Consider the following 22,313-nt stretch of genomic DNA (forward strand, 5'->3'; position numbering starts at 1 on the left):
AAGGTAACTAACTGTCCAATAGGTAATTTGGTGTGATTATAATCTACTGACAGGTTTGCAATTTTGATCCATATTTCTGGAAGTATTAACAAAAATTTTTTTTTCTTTTTTTATTTACTGCCTATTTTTAGTATTTAATAGTAGAGTTGAGTTATGCATTAATTAAAAGCGTAGGATATTTAAAAATGGCATAATTTGCATGCATATTGAACTGGAACTGGGTGTAAGAAATTGTAAAGATTCTCGCATGTCTATAGGCGGATTCGTTTCCCAAAAGGGTTATCGATTTCCTCGAGTTTTGAATGTTTAATATAACGATTGTTCATAAGGTCAAATGATTTGTAGAATCGTATATTCATAAAAAACAACTGAGGGTCCGTAACTTTTATACACTCTGGGAACTTTTGTCTGCTAATGATTATCGGGGCAATTAGGTACACATTTGGCACTTGAAGCGCATGTGCGTCCCCCGAGATGGAGCGACAAAGCAGTGGGAGGTTAGGGAACTTCAGAGACAGTTCACCAGTAGTGTCTCTCACGCTATGCTCCTTAGACCCAGTTAACAACATCGGAATGATGCCGTTCAATAAATCCAATCGTACAAAAATACACTCGATTACGTACCGTTTCTCCGAATTTCCGTCTTTGGAGGAAACCTTTTAAATTGCCGCCGACGGGAGACTATACGCATTTATTTACTACAGTCCGACGAATACAAACAAAACCATATTTGGAAAGATAGATGAAAGAAATTTTGCCAGTCAAAAATTTGGGACGATGGAACGCATGCCGGTGGGGAGCTTCTCGCCTCGAGCTGTAATACCTGGCTAAAACCCGGTAACAACTCTTATGGACTGGTCCAATATTTCGGACACTGTTAAAAGTCTCTCAGTACTCCTGAGACGGAAGATGGAGAGTCCGACAAGATCCAACAGAAATCCAGAGCCCGCCGAGCCGAGTCCCACGTACTCTTTACCATCTCAGCCGTCGCCGAGAGCGCAGCAGCCGCTGAACAAGAGGGAATCGGCGCGAATTCAACTCGACGGAGCGACTTACACGATAGGTAGGACTAAAGATTATTGTCTCGATTTTATTTTCTTATTAGGATTTTGAACAACCAGCCTGGACAGACTCAATTACAGGTAAACGATAGAAAGTTCTCGCTTTTGGGTGATGGCTTGCTAAAATTTTTGCAGAAACCATCAGATCAGGTACGACAAAAAAATCGACAATATTGCAAGCAATGAGCCAGTTTGTATTAATTTAAAAAATGAAAATACACCCAAAAACTGCTCAAAATTATATTATATAAATAAAAAATTAATAAACTATCAACATCCCAAAATATCTTCATGCTTTCGAATTCCTTTCTTTTCCTGCTTCGATCTCTTCCTTTTAAACATTATTTGACCAATTTAGATGTCGATGAAACCCATTGGCGTTTATCTATACGATGGGACGTCCTAGGTCAGAATGGGATCAATGCTAGCGCTGTAAAGGTCAGAGACAATTCAATGAGTGCTTATTGTGTTGGACAGTGCCCGATCTTATATTCGTTTGATATATTTTTGATGATGAAAATCCTCGATAGGATCGCTTTGCCGGATGAGCTCTTCAGGTGCTTATCGACTAGAGCATAAATTGTTACCGCCACGTGATGAGCGTTTGTATATCAAAAATTTAATTCAGTCTGCTTAACGTCGATCCGTTCGAAATGGGGAAAAGTTGAGAGTATATATCATCTTTTCAATGGGTTTCTACGCAATTTAGGTGAAATATACACACTTTTATTTTAAAATGGATTTTTTTTGTTTTCTTATATATAGCAAACTGTTTTCAAATTGTCACATACCTATGAGTTTTAGTCTTGTTTTCTGTTATTCGTTTTTTAAACATTGATTTAGGCAATTGAGAATTCAATCGATCAACGTGGAACGACCGACATTTTTAGAAATAGTTTATTAAGGTTGTCTTTCCTTGTATTTGGCCTTTATTCATCGTTGTACTACTCCCACACACATTGGTAAACTTTCGTTCTATTTTATAGTTTTTGTAGTTTTATCGTTGCTGATCATTTTGCTTTGTCTGTATTTGATGTTTCGCTCTGTCAGATCGTAACGGCTTCTTGCAATCTTCAGCAGTGAATCTGTATATTATTTTGTTATACATTATTACACAAGGTGATATATGTTTTGTCCAATATTTGTTACACTGTTGGTATTTAAATAATGTTAGTTGAGCTTACTTGATGTTACTTGACGATTTAAACAAGTCATTCTGAGTCTGATTTATTTACTTTGAAGCATCAATCTTAAAATGTACTCATTTTTACTTGATAAAAGTACTTACGTGCATTTCACTTTTGAAGAAGCATTTAATTTTTTTGTTTTTATATTTACTAAGTTTTTAATGTTTATCGTTATTTTTATTACTACGCACTACGTTTTTCTTCCAGCCGTTCTATATTTGTTTCGGTTTAATTATTGAAAACCGATTTATACGTCATATTTTCGTCATTGACTCTCGTGACTCTAAATTGAACGGAAATGTGTCAATTGGTAAGAAGCTCGCCGGGAAAGTTAAATTGGATTTCTTTGCCCACTTACTAGACAAATGCACAAACGATTATAATAAATAAGTACGTTAAAATGATCATATGTTCTGATCCGAAAAAAAAGTACGAGACTTTTTTGTTTAATCGTGATGATTGAACCTAGCCGGTGTTTTGCTTCGCTAGTGATGACCAAAAAGGACGACGGTGACTATTAATAGGTCGCCTTTCAGAATCATCCTTAACGCCTGGTTTAATAATTACTTCAAAGACGAGGTATAGCCAAAATTAGAAAACGGAAAAATTACTCTAAAGACGTTTGTACCACGGATCGATGAATCAGGAAGGACTTTTACCGTATTTCAACGGCACTGGCCACGAATTTACTACTTTTATTATTTTCATTAAACTCCACGATGAAAAAGATTTCAAAGATCGATCAGTCAAGTACAAACATACTACAGTGTGTTAACACTGTAGTATCACAGTTTAATTATCATTTGGTGAAGGATTAAAGTTGATTTCTTGCCGAGCTGTGAAAAACTTTTCAAGTGTCGATAAGGTAAATAGATAAGAAGGAACAACTCGGCGAAAGATAATAATAATATTATGTGGAAACTGTTCAATAACGTCCTTACACAGCGTTAGAAATGTTAAAAAATAATTGTTTCATGATTACTATACAAACAGTGCCAAAAAATAAACACCACGGAAGAAAATTCTAGGAAGTCAAGATAGAAACCGTGTAGTTGAATTTTAATGCTCTCTTTTATGCTCGTTATTTAACCATGACATTACTGGGAATACAAAATTAATACATTAACTACCGATTATCCTTAGGATGGAAAGTACACTTGATGTACATATTGGTACTAAATATTGAACAATAATTTGCGAGTTTATGCGAAAGCTTTTATTAGAAGATTGACCGCAGGACAAATTATGAGCTAAATGTTTAGTCCTGTCTAGCACTTTGAGAGAACACTATATACGCATAAGGGGAGCGCAACATTTTGCATAATGGTCTCTCCTACCATAGAAACTAAACTAAAACAACCTTAATAATTTCCCACAATTTCCATCATTATGCTGTATTTTCCTTGGCTGAGATGATTTTACCCCACGACCTTTTCTTTTTTTAAACAGTTCCTTTCGTTTTTAACATACCGGCAAATCAATCGACCCGCCCACATATAAAATATTTTACGTCATTAACTGCCATCAAAAAAGTAAAATATGTACCAAATACGATAAGAAGCGCGAGAGGAGTGGACTAAAGGATCATTACATATTATATATTGATATTACAAGAAGAATATGGTGAATACGTATATCGTAGTTGCAAAGAGATGGATATGTCGTTGAGTCGATCTTTCGACGAGATTGGCTTTAGCGATAAAAAAACTAATCTTCACATTTCAAAACAACGTTTATTAACTGATTAAAATTCACAGATGAGATATCCAAGTCCTTTCCATAACAATCTAACCAAAGTCTAGCCCATAGGTCTCCATTTTTGCAGCCAACAACTGTCGCATTCCAAATTCAACTTTTAACTCATCTTGACTAACTCTAAACTCTAAACTATTACTGACTCATGACAAACTGGGTACTCAAATCCACTCCACTACTGACTCACAAATGATTATCCTTTTGGTAGCACTGACCTAATGGCAAATAACTAAGAGCTAACAATATAAGAGCTCTACATGGCAACTACCAACATTTTGTATTTCTTGAGCTTTTCTTTGGAGTGGATTCTCGAGCGTCCAAAGAAGATTCCACATAAGATTCATCGACTTTTACATGTCCTCATTTTCATTGTTCAATACAGTTAGTAAATTAATTATTAATTAGTTATACAAATAATTAGGTATACAAAAAATAGTCTTCTCACGACGTTTTTAAATAACCAAGCAATTATTGAACCTGGGTGGATTTGACGAAAGTCCTGAATATAAAGCAAAGTTGTTAACAAATCTTTCAAATAGGGTATTTTTCAAATGATCACTTGACATGAATGGTCGGTAACGACTAAATACAGATTCATCACCCCGCAGATCGCAAAGAGAAATCTCACAAAATGCGGTTTCCTGTCCAAATATCGTTAAATTAAGACAACATTTATAAACGAATGATATTACAAGGCTACGACTGGCGACGTGATAAATTAATATTAAATTTGAATCTTAGTATTAAATTTATAAATATTATTGATCCTCAATCTTTGACTATGCGAATTTTATTTTTGATTATTATTTCAATGGAAATGTTCATTAATTTATTTCATTATTATTCCTACTATTTTAGGCACGTTTTATAAATCAGTTTAAGTCATTTTGCTCATTTTTTAGTTCTATTTTGATGTATATTGAATTTTTATCTCCTAACTACTTTTTAACACATACAAATACAACAATACAAATAAATTTTATGTAATAAATATTTAAGCCATAGTATTGCACCCTTGTTCAAAATTGGAATTCGTTAACACCATATGATCACCAAATTATAATTAACATACACAAAAATGTTAGAGAAATTACATAATAGCTAGGTGTTAAAATGATTTGCTGGGCAACCACTTGATTATAGCCAAATTCATAAAGAGATGGATTTAATTTGAGAGAGTAGCTAACTGTTGGGGGTAAATAAATTTCAGTGTGACTAGGGTTCAGTTAAAAAATTATGAAACATTTTATACAACCGTGTATATATCCAACCACACGAAAGATGATGGATGAAGGAATCGTGTTGGATTTTGATTGGTTAGTTCAATAGTGTTTCAACGCTGGAGAAATGAATAGGACTATTTCAATAACTAATTGATATGTGTATATAAATAAAGTAAAATAAGTCCTGATATACAAGAAGGCTATAAGTCCACCTACCCGTCGGCTGTCGCGGACGAAGGGTCAACTTCTTTACGATACATTTTTCATATTATTTTCAATTGAAATGCCATGGAATGTGCCAGGATTTGAACTCAGAACCATAAATACGAGTCGGAAGACCTAACCATACGGCCAACGCGGTACCCTTCGATACATGTATATCGAAATTTTTTTCATAAATAAATAAAATTATTAATACACTCCTTCCAGATAGAGATATTACTAGGAAGGAGAAAGATAATTCTAAGGCCTAGTACGCACTGGGATTCTTTGAGTCGACTCTTTGAATCTCCGGAGAGTTTCGGCTGCGTCTAGCCTGAGTCCGGGCTGCCCCGACTCATTGTTGCGATGAATCTGGTGTGTTGCGGGCTAGCATTTTCGGACTCTTTTGAATCCCATCCGGTGCGGACGTGAATCGGAACAAGCGCTTTATTTAGTTGACATTGTAGTGTTTTCTTGAAGATTTTGACAGTTGACATTACAGTTTATTGAAGACATGCATTCCCATCGGTGTTTGTGGGATGTATCATTTACGGAATACAGAAATCGGGAATTGAAAAGCCAAACATTGAACGTTTTGGTCCAAAAAACGATGAATGATGGCTTTGCACACTTCTGGAACGAAATCTGATTTTGATTATTTTGAAATCCTGAAGGTGTACATGAGGCTTGTATCTCCACTCGCTAGGAACCTGAGAGTGGCAGCTAATCTGTTGGCCGGAGAGATAGGTTCCCGAAAGTTGGTATCTTTCTTGGAAATTTGACCACCAACTTTCTTTAAAATGGTTTCGAAATCGGTCGGGGACATCCTCAAAAAATTTCTGAACCCTGCGCCATCATTTAATCGAAACGTGTGCAAAAGATTTTTCCCGTGCTGATTCACGCCATGAAATATTTGTCGAACCCACCATCTTTTTGGGCGTTTTTTAATGCACCTCTGATTGGATTCACAACGTACAATGCAAAAAATAGCAAGGGAAATTTCTTTAAGAGCTAGTTCCTCTGTCATTTTCACAGGCACTGATGAATGTGAACTGAATCTTGGTCTGGACACGATTCTTTGTCGCGGAGCAGAGTCGGGGCTGCGTCGCAACAAAGAATCTATGCAGCCCCGACTCTGCCCCGCAACATGAATCGACTCAAAGAATCCCAGTGCGTACTAGGTTTAAGAATTTGATTCCAGTTACAACAATTGCATCAATTTTATTAATAATTGTTTATAACGTAAGTTGTGGAATACGGATAATGGGGGCGTCGGTGATCGCAACGGTTTAGGCGTTGACACGGCGCTCATCACTGTAAGGTAAAGGTCCCGGGTTCGAATGCAGGGCCGCTGGATTCGAACCCGACATACCTATAAATGAGCGCTTTTTTTCAAAAACATCGGTACCTCGAGGGATGATACCTCTGATGATGATATGAAAGATGATACATACTTTATATACATACCTCTGCTATTGCGAACCCTCGTTAAAAAAGAAAAAAAAAACCGGATTATTGCCGGTCAAACCATTTGTTTTACGTTTTACAAGTTTTTAAATATGTTTACCATGGAAGAAGGCCATACTCCTTTCTGTTCTAATTAAAGCTAAATAAAGTCAATAATTTGCAAAAAATTTGTTAATTTAAATAAGAGACTGGAATAATTTTTTTTTTGATCCATCACCCACCATGCTTATAACCAGACCAATATTTGAAGACCACTGAAACGCTTCTGGCAGACTTAAACAGGAAAATTGTTGTATTGTTTTTAAATGGACCACAAAAAGCTTCCAAAACACTTTAACTTGCGAAATTTCTCGTATTTTCGTTTTAACAAATTCAAACGTTTATTTTTAAAGAAAAACAATATTTTGTTATATAACATATATGTTTGCATTTATACAACAAAACTCACGCGGAAAACCGGACTTTAATAAATTAGTTTAGCTACGTAATTTATATAATTGATAAATATTCTATTTTAAACAATGTAAATATTATTTTAAAGTGTAAAATTTAGATAATCATTGATCTCGTTTTGTTTTCTGTTGACCTTAACCCTTGAATATAATAAACTTCATCACATCAAATTATCCAATTAACTGAAAAACCGTATAGAGCTGGTAAAATAAGTCGGATTTGGGAATTTTAGTTACAAAAAACGGGGTAACCAAACCTTAAATCTTGTTGTATAAAGAGCTTGTGGTTGTGATCAACATCGTTAGTATGTTTGGTCGATGAGGCGTGTGCCCCTTTGGCTTCATTAGATACAACATTCCAATGCCCTCAAATTGCGAAGTAATTGGACATCCATAGCAAAAACCTTTGTACGGATATTGACTATATTTAGGGGAATGAAGGACAAAATTCACCTTTTTTTTGGGGGGGGGGGACATATAATGATTGCTTTTTATTTTGCTTCATGTTTTCATTGTTTGATACAATCTAGTTCGATAAACTTATCTGTGTTTTACATTACTGATGAATAATGTATAAAATATTGAATGTACTGCCAAAAACACAATTTATACTTTAATTGTGTAGTTTTGGTCTGCAATTTTTACCCCATCTTCAGCGGTTGGTCTGGGTATAAACAGGGGGAGGCAACAAACCTCCAGAACAAAGCATAAACGCTTCGGCCCATACCAGAGAGATCCGGGATGACCAAATTGTGATGTATAAACCATTGTTTTTAAAGAAAAGAATTATGGCAGTTTATTGGGTGACTAAAATTTGCGATGTTTCTTAAACAAAATCGGTTGCTTTCATGTCAAGGTCTGCATTACAACAACCAAACTAAAAGTCCGATCTCACAACCTTTATACATTTTTGTACTGATATCAACTTTTCAAACATCAATGGTGGTTTATTAATGCGTCGTGTACCTTTATGTAACATGCGTATGGCCTATTCACCAACCACTTTCAAGGTTTCATTGGCGTTATAGTTCTTTTATTACATCTACTTAAGATAAACTGTGATGTCGGATTCAGTTTAGGAAATCCCGTTATTCAAGATTTAAAATAAATCCTCGAACATGAGGAAAATTCGCAGTTTAAGTCATTGTTATTTTAAGTTTGCGTTGTTTTCCCAAGGTGAATCCAGATTATTTACCTATGCATATTTCTGAATATAATGGCTTTTGATAATTGAACAGAAGTTTCAGTTTATGTTTTTAAGAAGTTCCAAAGTTGTTTTTAACTTTAATCTAAATTTAACGGGTAAAGGGGTGGAGAGGTGATTGTTTATAAATTGTTAACAAACTTATTACACTTAATTAAAATTTAACTTTTAGTATATAAACAATTGCTTGAAAACATAATGTATGCTGTACTGTTTTATTTGCCTTATTTATTTAAATTAAGGACATCTTATACTTATATTAATCATACTTGCAACAATGCCGAACAATGCGGTTTTTCAAACTTCTCATTCTGGCGTTATCACCATGCTATCAAGATCTTTTGACAGAACAATGGGCACGTTTATCTGCATGTAAGGGAGTGTGCCAGAAGTGCCAAGTTCAGCATTTTATGCTAGGGCTGTTTTCAAAGTTATAGTCCTGATTGTTGTGGGGAAGAAAACCTCTTTTGTGTTCAATGAAGCTTAACGGTGTAAAGCTTTTAATATTTCATTAGCTCGAAGTATGCACAATAATCCGAGGGTCTAATTATGATACAACATATTAAATATACAGCTTTCATAATTAAGAACGTTTCATTAAATATGATACATAATTTGTTAAAGTTGTAACGAGCGGTTCGGAATAAATTGTTTTAGGAAAACATCATTTCACCGTCATTTCCACCTTGCGCGGGGTCATCTTTAGAGCCTAGGTGAATTACAAAACATACGTTGATTGGAAAAAAACAATTATAGAATACAGATGAAATATAAATTTTTAACCAAATATTTCATACATACAGAAAGTGTTACCCACTCTGTCACAATCATATAAAAACAGCAGAGTACAAATTCACGTTTCTCAACAATTTCACACGAAAAATACATGACACGACAAGAATAGCACTACACTTTATGCGAATATGAAATATTTGGTTCAATCCCCACCGCTCCTCGCTACTTAACAAATTATTGAACAATCGGCCGCTAAATAACACAAATACGATAAATTTCAGTTAACGAAGGGAATATTTCTAAAATGCCAATAACCTGTGTTATTGCTGTAATATCGAACATTGTTGAATTAAGCTTGCTTCTAGTTGAAATTTGTGAGTTTTAATATAAACAAAATATGATTTTAATATTCCACCATTAGCACGGGCAATAATAAAACACGGGGCGAAATTTTTGAGGCAGGGTATGCTATCTAATGTGTTCTTGATCGCAGAACAGTGATATCAAATACAATGTAGGGTAAAGTCACCAATTATTGACACTTTAGCATAATTTTTCAAGTATTTTCTCAATAAATTTTTTATTTATCAACCTATCCCTATTTTTCAAAGTTTTTCGTACTCCAGGTCTATTTTACAGATTTCGCTTATAATTCTTGCCAAATTATTAAATCTTTTGAGCCGAATATTGACGACGAAGTTTTTTCACCAATTGTTGACTGGCAAAACCTAATTATCGACTGGGAAACTAACCTATTATTGATATGTGTGTACCAATTTTCGGAATTGGACCACCATACCACATACCAATTACCGGAAAAGTAAACAGTTATTGACACCATATTCAACCATCAGACGAGGTTATTTTGAACAAAATACATTTATTTATATCTTTATTTATTGGTTCAAAATTATCACACAGTATGTTCTGAACATTTTAAAATTTATTACAGTATTACCCGTAGCTAAATATCACAAAATAATCTGAGAGAGAAATACCTAGGGCATGTTTAAATTGGTAGATATACTTTTGTAAATTTTAATCAATATTTAAAGAATTATGAAATTATAGACTTTGGTTTTTCTTATTCCCAAACACTAGAGGGTTTGAAAATTTGGTATATAGTTCTGCAGTTTGACTAGTATCTTACACCCATCAATTGAAAAACATTCTTCATTGATTATTCGGAGATCGTGAGGTGCGGTCTGGTGTGATGTAGGTTTCGTGCCAACGTTTCGATCTTTATTGAGATCATCTTCAGGGCCTGGGATTTATAAACATTGTTTAAATTTTGCAATCACATGTAGGATGTGAAAAAAATAAAAAAACATGAATTTTCTATCATTGTATAAATTCATTCTTTTAAATCTAAAAATGTTCGATCATTGTATAAATTCACTTTTTTTAATCGAAAAAAATTCTAGCATTGCATAAATTCATTCTTTTTTTTAAATCTAAAATATTCTATCATTGTGTAAGTTCATTTTTTTAATCTTCTAAAATTCTCTAGCATTGCATAAATTCATGCTTTTTATTTTTATTTTTTGCCCCATAATTCTCCTGCAAGAGACTCAAATGACAAATTCAACACATATGAACATATTTATTTAATACAATATTTGTAATAGTAAATATCATATCAAATAAATGTAATTAAAAAAATTCTTCGTGAGCATATAAACCAAAGTCCTATAAAATAACTCAAAATGTCATTAACAGGGGTAACTGATCATTTTGAAGATCCAAAGATCCAGTTATTGACACCCCCAACAGCTGTTGTTTTAATGATATTAAACAGTCGTTTAAAAATGATATTATCAGGACGAGGTATGAAAATGTATGAAAAAGCATCGAATCTCATAAAGATAACAGGACAAGATAAAATAGGCAAAAATATGAGCGAAATCCGAAAGAACCCGGCGACTGACATGCAGTGATGAGAAATAAGCGTTCATCCCATGCTATCACCCAACTGATATGTGATATTGGTGAGAATCAGTAGCTGATCAGGAGGGCTTTGAAATGGCCAAAGTTTGAAATCCTAGATCATCCCTAACTCTTATTTTTCTATCAAGAATTGTAATTTTACTATATTTTACCAAATTTAATTACAACTACCAGTAATTGGTGGCATGACATAAACTTTTTTTCTCTGGTGAGAGAAAATGTATCAACCGTAACCGGAGGTAAATATGGCGTTTTAACGCAATTGCAGGTTGTCACAATTAGGGAAAGCAGTTAATTAAGCGATAAACACCTTCTTCTATCTTGTTAATTAATGGCTAAACGTTTCTTCCCCAACTGCGGCCGCTGTTTTTTGTGAAAAGTTTCCAAAATTGTTAATGTTTTATAGCCATGCAATTAATTTTAATTAACTCTCTAGATCAACGTGACAGTTCCGTTTCACATCAAATTACAGTATATCAATTAAATTAAATCTTGACAAGCTGACAGCCCCAGCTACTTCATTAGTAATACTTATTTTAACCTATTTGTTAGAATTAGAATTACGAGACCTCCTGGGAGGCCTCTGGCCTCTCCCTCAGGGGGAGTCACCCACTTTGGTGCCTGAGTGACTCCGAGGTTGGGCTCTGGTCGGGCGCCATCGACTTCTTTGGTCAATTCGGTCAACATTCTCTACAATAAATACATACATACTCCTATATACAAACACAATCACACGTGCATATCCTCTGCCTAGAATCCGGGTCGGAGGGTACTCGATATTCCGCCCCGACCGGCTTGGCGGAGCAGCGGTGGAGCCTTAAAATGGTATACTTCACCGTCGCCCAGCATACTCCTATTCTATCATAAACTTAATCTAACCTAAAAAGTTTTTCTTTAAACTCGCTGCCATGCTCGAGCATTCTCCTACAGTCCGGCGGTATTCCATTTCGGTCCCTATACGGGGCCAAGCTGCCACACCCCTCCAACAAGTGTGACACCGCGAGTCTGTCATCTTGGCATGCCGGGAACCTAGGTCGACTCGCGCTAACCAACAGGTCCAATGAGTCGCATGTGTGTGACCGATCCGCAGGCGGTCAGGACAACGCTTTCCCGTCGAGATATCCCCTCCGGCCTCTACCGGTTGACCGTCGGCTTGACGGACACCAGCGCGTCAGTCGAGTCGACCCAACGACGCTTCCACTTTTCTAATATCGTATTTTTCACTATTCTCTTAGCGTCGTCAGGCCGAATCGGGGTGGTCTCAACATCATCACTGTGAGGAACGAGAGTACTCGCTGTCGCGGCCAGTACGCTCTTTCGTTCCCCTCCAGTCCGACGTTCCCTGGAATCCAGGCTAAAACCACCCTTTTTAACCTATTTGTTATTTGATAAACGTTTATTAACATGGTTTAAATAAAATATTGTCAATTAGCATTAATATTTTAATTTTTAAAAAAGGTTTGAAATTGTGCTATGAACCAGGTTATCAGTGACAAACAACAGTCGGATTGTGCAATTAATTTAAAAAATGCCTTGGCCAAGTTTAATAAAATAAAATTATAATGGACTTACATACATTATAACAATTAATACGGTTGAATTTCTGTAGAAAATACAACAATCTAAATTATTAGGTATTCAATTATTCAGATGCCATGAACATTCGTATCTTTCTCAATAAACATATTGAGCCATTATTGTCTCCTTTCTTTTTCCGGATTTTCCATTGTTTGACCTACAACCAATAGGAATAACGTAATAACATCTCGAATAACACACACTCTACTAGTGCAATGAATCCATTCAAGCTAGCTCATTTCAAACTATCTGAACATAGTTATTTACGCAAGGTATACTAAATATAATTGAATAAATAATCATGGAAGCTATCAAGGCCGATAGTAGGAAAAAAACTCTAGTGGTTTCAAGCGAAGTAGGTCCGACCATCGATTGTGATGGACATGTAGTAAAGTTCCGTACTAGGTGAATTCACAGCAAACCGAGAGGCAAACCTGCCCGCAAACTGTTTACTCGAATGATGAATTTTTCATTTCGACGTTTCTTCATCTTGACGATGTTGACAACCCAACAAATTTATGCTCGTCGGTTTTGATCTGCATTTAAATGATGTATTTAAATGAAGCAATTCATGACATTGTTTATTGAATGGAAAATCTCTAAAAAGAATATTAAAGTTTTTGTTCAAATACATACCGTACTTATAATGTAATTTTCATAAGTAACAGACCTCTCTAATACGTTTTCTTGTCTCTACAGAGATTGGTAAATACGAAATATATCGCAAGTAGGTTCGGGTTAAATAAATATACTCAATGGCAAACGAATTTTGTTTATTTTACACTGTTTATTTTCATTGTTATATTAGTTACAACATACTTATTTCAATATAGAATTCAATAAAGAAACGAAATAAGAAATTATTAGTTTTAATAAAAAAAAAAGTTTAATTATGGTCGTTTGAAAGAAACTTCATCAACAAAGCGGAAAATCATTGAATGATAGATTCAAATTTAACTAACATTTTATTACTACTGGTACTCTTAATAAAAAGTATTACCTCCTCTGACCTGTCGGAGGGCGTTAAGTCTCCTAAACATCGAGTAAATGTCTGACCCGTCTCTTTATCATGTCCCGTATGTGTTCTGTGGGATTCATGTCAGGAGAACGTGCTGGCCGATTCATTATGGTAATCCCCACAGCCCAGCATAAATAATGGGTGACTACTCGAACTACATGCGCGGAATGGGATCACAGCTTCTAGAAGAAGTTTGTCAATACACCTTTGTGAGGTCAAAGTTCATTCTATATGTTAAACAGTTCGGTACACCATGAACGTTGATTCCACCCCAAACCAAAATTGAAAGAAAAGAAGAAAAACTATAACTTAAACAGAAGACTGTGGCACACACACATGGCACCTGAAGCAGAGCATTCTCGCGTCTACACACGGCTATCTGATTGCTACAAACCAATTTGACTGCATTCAACCGTTAAAAAACAAGGAAAAAAACTCCAAAGTTCTCGCCAAGTTGCAACAGTGAACATTCGAATATTTCTCCACTGTCGCGTAGTTGTCGAGAAAAGTCACCATCAAAGACGACAAAACGCTTAGCAAAACGTACAAGCTTAACATTGCTCATAACGAACAAAAAAGGGCAAAATAAACATATTTGAAAACCTGGGAATTTAATGCTCAAGCATAATACATTCAACACAATGCAACTTAAAAAAGAAAAGCTTACGATAACATTAACCGTCTAGGGTAAGAAATGCATAACTATACTAAACATTTCTCCATGATGTACAAAGGACGAAAAATTGTCCGGCGAAAATGGAAGAACAAGGACAAGACTACTGGTTTTCACCATCCAGCAAACTTCAAGGATAAATCTCACAAAACGAATACAACCTATAATAATATATATAAAGCAAAACTGCCAGAGTTTGCCATTAAGAGAAAAAGACAAAAATTACCCACTGAAGCCAACTGTTAACCGGGTATTCCAAGCAGAAGCCCAGCAAGAAACGATAGTCAAAACTAGTGAAATCACTTTCTTCTGAGATTTCTCATTGTGTTGAACCTGTAATTTGTTTTTTACCGATCAATTTTGCTGCGCCTATTCTCTTGGTCTTTGTTATTACATTATTTGTTTAAACCTTGAGATATTATTTTTTCTAAAATAAATGTGTATTTTTGTATAATAATGTGTACATAAATGATGTATGCCTCGATCATGTATGCAAAACAACATAAGTACATAACGACCCTTTATATTATGCTTACAAGATTAAGCCAATGAAATATATAATTTCACTTTTTATGATTAAACATGTCCGTTTAAGTTTGTTTAAATATAACTGGACTTATTGGTTTTGGTTTTACTTGTGTCTAAGTTGTACATAGTTATCAAATTATTGCAGTAAATATGTGCATTCGATAGGACAGTAAATCTGCCCGTTTAGCACTCATTTGCATTAATTGCGTATATCTGTTCATTTATCTCTTGGCCCAGATTATCTCAACAGGTGATGTTCGATATTCTATATTAAAATTTAAATTGCTTTTAGCATGTCAAAGCGATTGAAAATTATATTTTCTTCCAATTAATTATCCGTTTTATCTAAGGTCTTATTATTATGTTATATTTCGTATTTCTTCTTATATATTCTTTTATACAGGGTGTCCCAGTTCCTTCTAACGAAACTCAGGGAATCGATTCTACTCTTCATTTGGAGCAAAAAATTCCCAGGAGAAAATTTTCGGAAAGTTCTCTATTTTGAAGATATTTGTCAATTTAGGTTTTTTCAATTTTCAATACCTTACCACATAAAAACGCTTACAACTTCCAAAATGTTGAGACTACAACGAATCTAATTACACCATTTGAAAGAAAGATATAAAATGTTAGCCAACATCAGTTGGAACATGTCAAAATTACAAAATTTAAAATTTTGGTCATGATTGCACGTTCTACTGAGGTTACCTTTTTTCATTCAACCGGTGTAAAATAAAAATGACACTTGTTTGACCGGTTGAATGAAAAATGCTGGATGGGATCGAAGTTTAAACAATAATCATCACAGAATGTATCAGGTAGGGTGTGTTACTGAAAGATAATAATATTAATTAATATTAAAATTATTTTACAAAGCGAGTTCTAATTGATTTATTTCTACCCCCCTTCAAATTTACCTTAGCTCACGTTTTCGAACATTCAATTGTTATTTTTCAACTCTACTAGAACGTTATTTAAAAACCTGGATATATCAACGTAAAGCATATTAGATGAAGAAGTTTTTGTAAAATTTGACAAGTTGTAGGTATTTTTTTGTAACCTCAGTAGAACGTGCAATCATGACCAAAATTTTAAATTTTGTAATTTTGACATGTTCCAACTGATATTGGCTAACATTTTATGTCATTCAGATTATTGCAAAGAAGTATCTTACAGCAAATTTAGCGTTCTTTCAAATGGTGTAATTGGATTTGTTGTAGTCTCAACATTTTGGAAGTTGTAAGCGTTTTTATGTGGTAAGGTAGTGAAAAGTTGAAAAAACCTAAATTGACGAATATCTTCAAAATAGAGAACTTTCCGAAAATTTTCTCCTGGGCATTTTTTGCTCCAAATGAAGAGTAGAATCGATTCCCTGAGTTTCGTCAGAGGGAACTGGGACACGCTGTATTTACCATCAATTCCCATTTTATCTCATACACTATACTGTACATCAATTCTGTAGAATCAACTGATATAGAACAGAAAGTGGAAAAGATTTGTATCAGTAAAGTTTATTTGTCATTAAACTTTAAACGACGTGTCATTAAATCTTTAGAAATGGAACGTCTTGATACTTCAACCGAATTACTAAATTTTTAATTAGTTCGTAAAAGTTGAGATTACTTTCGCAATCTTTTTTCGCCACCTTTTTAGTCGAAAAGGTTGGCCATTTTTACAACATTATATTCTATCAATTTTTTCTATAGATTAAAAAATGTCGCTAAGTGTGGCTACTTAAATCGAAAGTTTTTGCGTGTGTGTGTGTTATTATGATTTTTTTTAAATCTTCAAGAGGGTACGTTCTAGTCATATTCGGAACGTGAGAGGGGAATTTTTTTGACACAAAGAGCATCTTCAATAATCATAATGACCATCATGGAAGTAATCTTCTTTTTTTAAACCTGCTTACTGCCATTTCTGTAGCTATTTGGGGCAGGGAGCGAAATGCCAGTGAAAGTGAAAATATAACGTTCCAGCTCTTTAAAACTTAACCACGGGGAAAAATTAATATCCATTATATTAAAAGGGTTGAGTAAATAATTTACGGTTTGACGATGAGTGTGCTGGGGATCGTGTGTGATTATTATTTCAAGCGTTCCCCTCAACTCTGAAAGGTGTCAGTTATCCGGCTTATCTTATATGCAGATTACCTTTATACTTAACAGTAAAATTGAATTTTTTTTATTTACTTAATCGTTGATGAACGAATTAAAAAGATCGGTTGTGGGAAAAACGAAAATGACTGCCTTGGAATTATAAATTAAAATAATGATCTATTATTTGTTTTAACTCGAGTTATATAAAAAGAAAAATTTATTTCTTCTTCTCTTTTTTTATTTAAATGAACCTTTACTCAATATTAAAACTACAAATTAACCTAGATTTAACTCTTATTCTATCAATATTTATTTAATTTAACTTGTTTATTTTTCAAACAACTTACGCGCGATTAAGTCAGTATAAAGTACGGAGAAAAATTGTTTTTATAAAATCATCAATAACATATGATGTGGTACAGTTTTAATATTTTATGGGATGCTGTATCATCTGAAAAATAATTTATCAATATGATTATTTGTAATTTATTATCATTTGCAACGTGAATATTTTTTTTTAAATATGAATTTAAATAGAATATATCTTTATAATTACATAATAGTAACGATCAAAGTTGAGACCAATTAAAAAGAAAACACTTAGTTTCGTCCTAGATCTTTCAGTAAATTATCCTTCATAAGGACTTTGAAACTTGAAATAATAATTTAAAAGGTTAACTTGTCTAAATATATCTTTACAATTTTGAGAGGTACAGGTAAATCGGAGATAAATGTATACTCTGAGTGTCGATTTACTACTATTTTATTTTTTCTCCAAAACTGCTCACGTTAGAGAAATAAAATTAAACAGGTTTTTGTTTTATCATGAGCTCTACATTCATTATTATAAAATTTCTTTTATTTTTTTGGAAAAATTAAAAAAGGAAGACTGTTGTGCATGTAGTAGCTTACATTATTATTTGCAGATGCATATAGTTTATTCAATCTTATGAAAAATGACTGAAACAATTGTAAAACTAATTCAGAAAAACATTCGGTATTGCACAAATTAACACGGTTTAATCAGATACTGTAAAAAAATTTGTCAATTTTTTTTAACGAGGGTTCGCTACAGCAGAGGTCATATCAACTTTCAGGGTGCTAGTGTTAAAAAAAAAACCTATTTGTAAGTAGTCAGGTTCGAATCCAGCGGCCCTGCATTCGAACCAGGGACCTTTACCTTACAATATGTGCCGTGTCAACACCTAAACGTTGCAACAACCGACCTTTGCGGTCACCGACGCCCCCTATTTTCTCATTGTTGTTAAGTTAAAAAAATTATATTATAATTTAATAATTATATTTATATTTATATAAAGAGTATGCATGCAGAGGAATACTTATTTGAAAATAGTCACTCCTTGGCTCTATATGAAGAGCAAGTAGGAATGCCACTTAGTATGAGAATTGTGCTTGAGTACGTCAACGGCTCTTTATGCTGATTTATGGAGAAAACAAAGCTGCTTTATTGTGTTTAGTATTTGGTTAATATATCTTTTTTGTTTCCTTTTGCGTATACTGAAAGTGAATGTATTTATTAGAGCGAATGTGTAGTGTGAGAGGGCCTCTTTTTTTTCCCACCCCGCCGTACCGCAGGTAGACCCCATACCGGCGGAGAGGGCCGTTGGTTGAATATTGAATTACTATCGAATCGCAATCAGATTATGGCATGTGTAATCGGAGATGGAAAAAGTCTGATACGACCACCCTATATTAGCGAATGGTATTAAAATAGGTAAAAATGTATTTAAGAATAAATGAGAGTGTGAATGTTGCTAGCTTTAAAAACTGCGCTGAACTAAAATGGCCTAGTTGTAGACGGTCCCCAGGAGCCAACACGGATAAATCCGGGTAGGTGATTTTCGAGAAAAATCATAAGCATAAGCATATCTGTATCCCAAGCTGTGTATATCTGAGTATGTATATACATCATGCATGTTCAGAGGTTTTATTTTTACAAATTAAGGATTAATTTAGGTAATTAAGGTAAATTTAGATAACAGATATAAAAAAATGGTTTGCTTTTATTTAAAGTAACTTCGACGTTTTTGCCTTCATTTGACAAACAGTAAACTAATCTTTGTATATTATTCATGCTTTGTTGACTGGAGGATAATTCGAGGACCTTGTTGAGGGTTGAAATTTGTGATCCCCTCCTAGTAATTGTATAGTGCATCTCATTTCAAAGTTACCTTTCCTTGAGATTAATTTTATTTGATTTAGCTGATTTAACGTCTAAAACAATGCCTAATGCTTCTTTTCTTGATTATCTGGTTTGCATTATATTGTGGTTTAAGGATGTAAATTTACAACAATGATTATATTATGTAGATCTTTATCCTAATTAGGTTTAGTCGTTTACTTGTTTATTTGATAAACGTTTACATATTTATGTACGGATTTGTATTGCCATCTATACCAAATATATATATTTTGTAATGAGCTGTAATACAATTTTCTCATTTGACATTGTTATATTTTGAGGGGAGCCAGCAACCATTACTGGTTTCCCGTACAATTTGTCATGTGGACTTGGAGCAATCTCCACTTCAGTCGCCTGACTGGGTAAGATGCGTCATGACCTACCCCCCATAATCTATTTGGGATGAGAGGATAATTTTTTATAGTATGGGTATAAAATAGAAAAATTGTTGGGGACGGGGAGCGTTGACAATGGTTCTGTATGCTTTGGATTGGCATTACATACGTTTAACTCATATGTCCAAATTGGTTCAGTTAGTTTGTTTTTCGTCCAAATGTGCGATTTTCTTGATAATAACATGCATGTTAGTCTGAAGCGTCTGTTTAATCCCTTCCTTTTTGTACATGTGTGGGTTTCAGGTTAGGCAAAAGTTGTGGTTTGGTATGCCAAAGTGGAGTAAACGGTCAGTTTCAGGGATAGGATTGGACAACCCCCGGACAATTGTGTAAAATTGTATGATGGGTTTTGTTTCGGAGGATAAAAGTAAAAGAGTACGTTTGATTTTATTAACCTTGATACGGTACAGTTTACTTGTTTCGGCTATTATGTGCCAGGAGGTCCTCCGAAGCAATTGCGGGAAGTAAGGGTGGGTTGAATGTGTAGTCGGGTTCGTTGAGGTAAAGGTCCGAGATTGTCAAAGTACATTTACATATTATTTATGAAATTCTATTTTATTCACTTAATTTAAACAATTTTGTTTTATTTTTTATTGCTTATCTCAACCAAACTACTTGTAACAAAACGCCTTGAGTTTATCAGAAATAAAATTGATTAATCGATTGAATGAAATCAATCCGGTTGAGTTGATTTGACATTGAAATGTTGAAATTTTTTAAATATATTACTTAACGTTTTATTTGACAGATCAGAAACTCAAATAAAAAGTATATGTAATAATAAGTATATATTTAAGTTAATAATAAATAAGTAATATTTATTTATTAATATTATTATGTTTATTAATTTTAAGTAAAAAAGTAGTAATTTTAAATATATTAATTAATTTATTAATATTACGTAATAATAAGTATGATTTCTGTTGTTGCAAATCACCGTAAAAAATAAAACTACTTGTTTAATATTTTTTAGTCTAGTTTCAAATATTTACCCTTTTTTGGAGAAAAATTATACAAGGTACCTCAGGACTAGTTTACCTTCAAAATTTCAAATACGACCCTATACATCCTGACACATCATTTTAATATGCTTTATATTAATAGTTTGCTATCTAATAATCATATTTCATATTCGAACTGCCTGCCTTGCGTAAAGATCCAAAGATTTGCGCTTTTTACCAATCTTCACCGGTGCTCAGAGCGATAGAGTCAGGGGAGATGGATTGACAAGCATTTTCTTTCCTTCTTATCGTTTTCATTATTTTCTATCTTATCGGGCCATGAGTTCCTATCAACTATCCCAGAGGATAGTTAGAGCTGTCTGCCTTGCGTGTGAACCGAACCTTTGCATCTTTACGCAAAGGTGAAGGAGTGGTTAAAAAGAGCAAATCTATGCATCTTTACGTAAGTTCGAGCATGAAATGTAATTAACAAATAGCAATGACTGTTTTTTCCCAAATTCTACTTTTATACTGACGGCTCCAAAACCGACAAGGGTACGGGAGCTGGGGTCTTCGGGGTGAATCCCAAGACCAAACTGACGGTAAACCTAGGCAAGTATGCTACAGTTTTCCAGTCTGAAATCATAGCGATCGAACAATGTGCCAGAGAAACAGGCTAGGAATACATTTCCGGAAGATAGCCATTTTCTCCGACAGCCAGGCAGCTCTCAGGGCCTTATCCTCATGCTTGTGTTTGGAAATGCATGAAGGCCCTGACGGAAGTCAGCGACACTTATGACCTGACCCCGGCATGGGTACCTGGACATTCGGGGAATAGAGGCAACGAAAAGGTTGACATGCTGGCCACAGAACCCTACTGTGGGTAAACACTACTGTTTGGGGCTTGGGCAGCCTGCCACAAAAGAGGATACATCTTAAAATGGATCCTTATGAGTCCAAAATCTGGTGGAACAATACCACAGGTATGAAGCAGGCGAAGAGATCCACAGAAGAGCCATCCGCAAAACTTGCAAAAGAATTATTGGAAGGCAACCGCAACCGAACTAGGATTCTAGTTGGACTCCTGACGGGGCACTGCCACTTGAGAAAGCACATGTACCGGATAGGAGTACAGACAGAAGAACTGTGCAGATACTGGAGAAAGAGGAGGAGACCGCAGAACACATTTTATGTTTCTGTGAAGTCTTATGTAGGTACAGGTCCGTGCAACTAGGACAAGAAAAAAAGCAAGATCCTACACCAAGGAACCGAAGGAATGGCAAAGCTGTGGAGGCTGATTAATAGCCTGAAGCTGGCCAATGAGTTATAATTAACAGAGGAGCACAATCAATTTAGGTCGAGGTGCAGTAGGCCTTGTGGCCGCCTCTCTTATCCCTATCCCTATGATTTGCTGCAGTTCTTGAACCGAGGTGCTGGGTTATCATTGACGTATACACAGTTTTTTTTAATCGCCCTACAGAATATAATCAAGTGGAGTTAAAGTAGGTGACCCAGGATGCCAACAGATCGGGCCATTCTTCGCCTATCTCGCTAGTGACATTCAAAGAACGGCTCACTCGCAAAGAATTATGAGCAGAGCATCCATCAAGGTGGAGAATCTTTCTTTGTCGTTGTTGCAGAGGAACATC

General features: G+C 34.6%; 1 protein-coding gene across 2 annotated transcripts in view; it reads left to right on the top strand.

The window, feature by feature from the left end:
- Positions 1 to 511: 511 nt before the first annotated feature.
- Positions 512 to 22,313, top strand: part of LOC106668763 (calcium/calmodulin-dependent 3',5'-cyclic nucleotide phosphodiesterase 1-like) — a 157,339-nt gene continuing 135,537 nt past the window's right edge. The window contains exon 1 of one of the 2 annotated variants that reach the window (XM_014397819.2): positions 512 to 1,063. In XM_014397819.2, coding sequence (XP_014253305.1) covers positions 850 to 1,063 — 214 coding nt within the window. In that variant the 5' untranslated portion in view covers positions 512 to 849. The remainder of the gene's footprint in view (positions 1,064 to 22,313) is intronic. The other variant, XM_014397820.2, reaches the window with a different exon arrangement.

This window comes from Cimex lectularius, unplaced genomic scaffold (assembly GCF_000648675.2).
Source record: "Cimex lectularius strain Harlan isolate CLEC.00 unplaced genomic scaffold, Clec_2.1 scaffold125, whole genome shotgun sequence".
NCBI classification, from domain to species: domain Eukaryota; kingdom Metazoa; phylum Arthropoda; class Insecta; order Hemiptera; family Cimicidae; genus Cimex; species Cimex lectularius.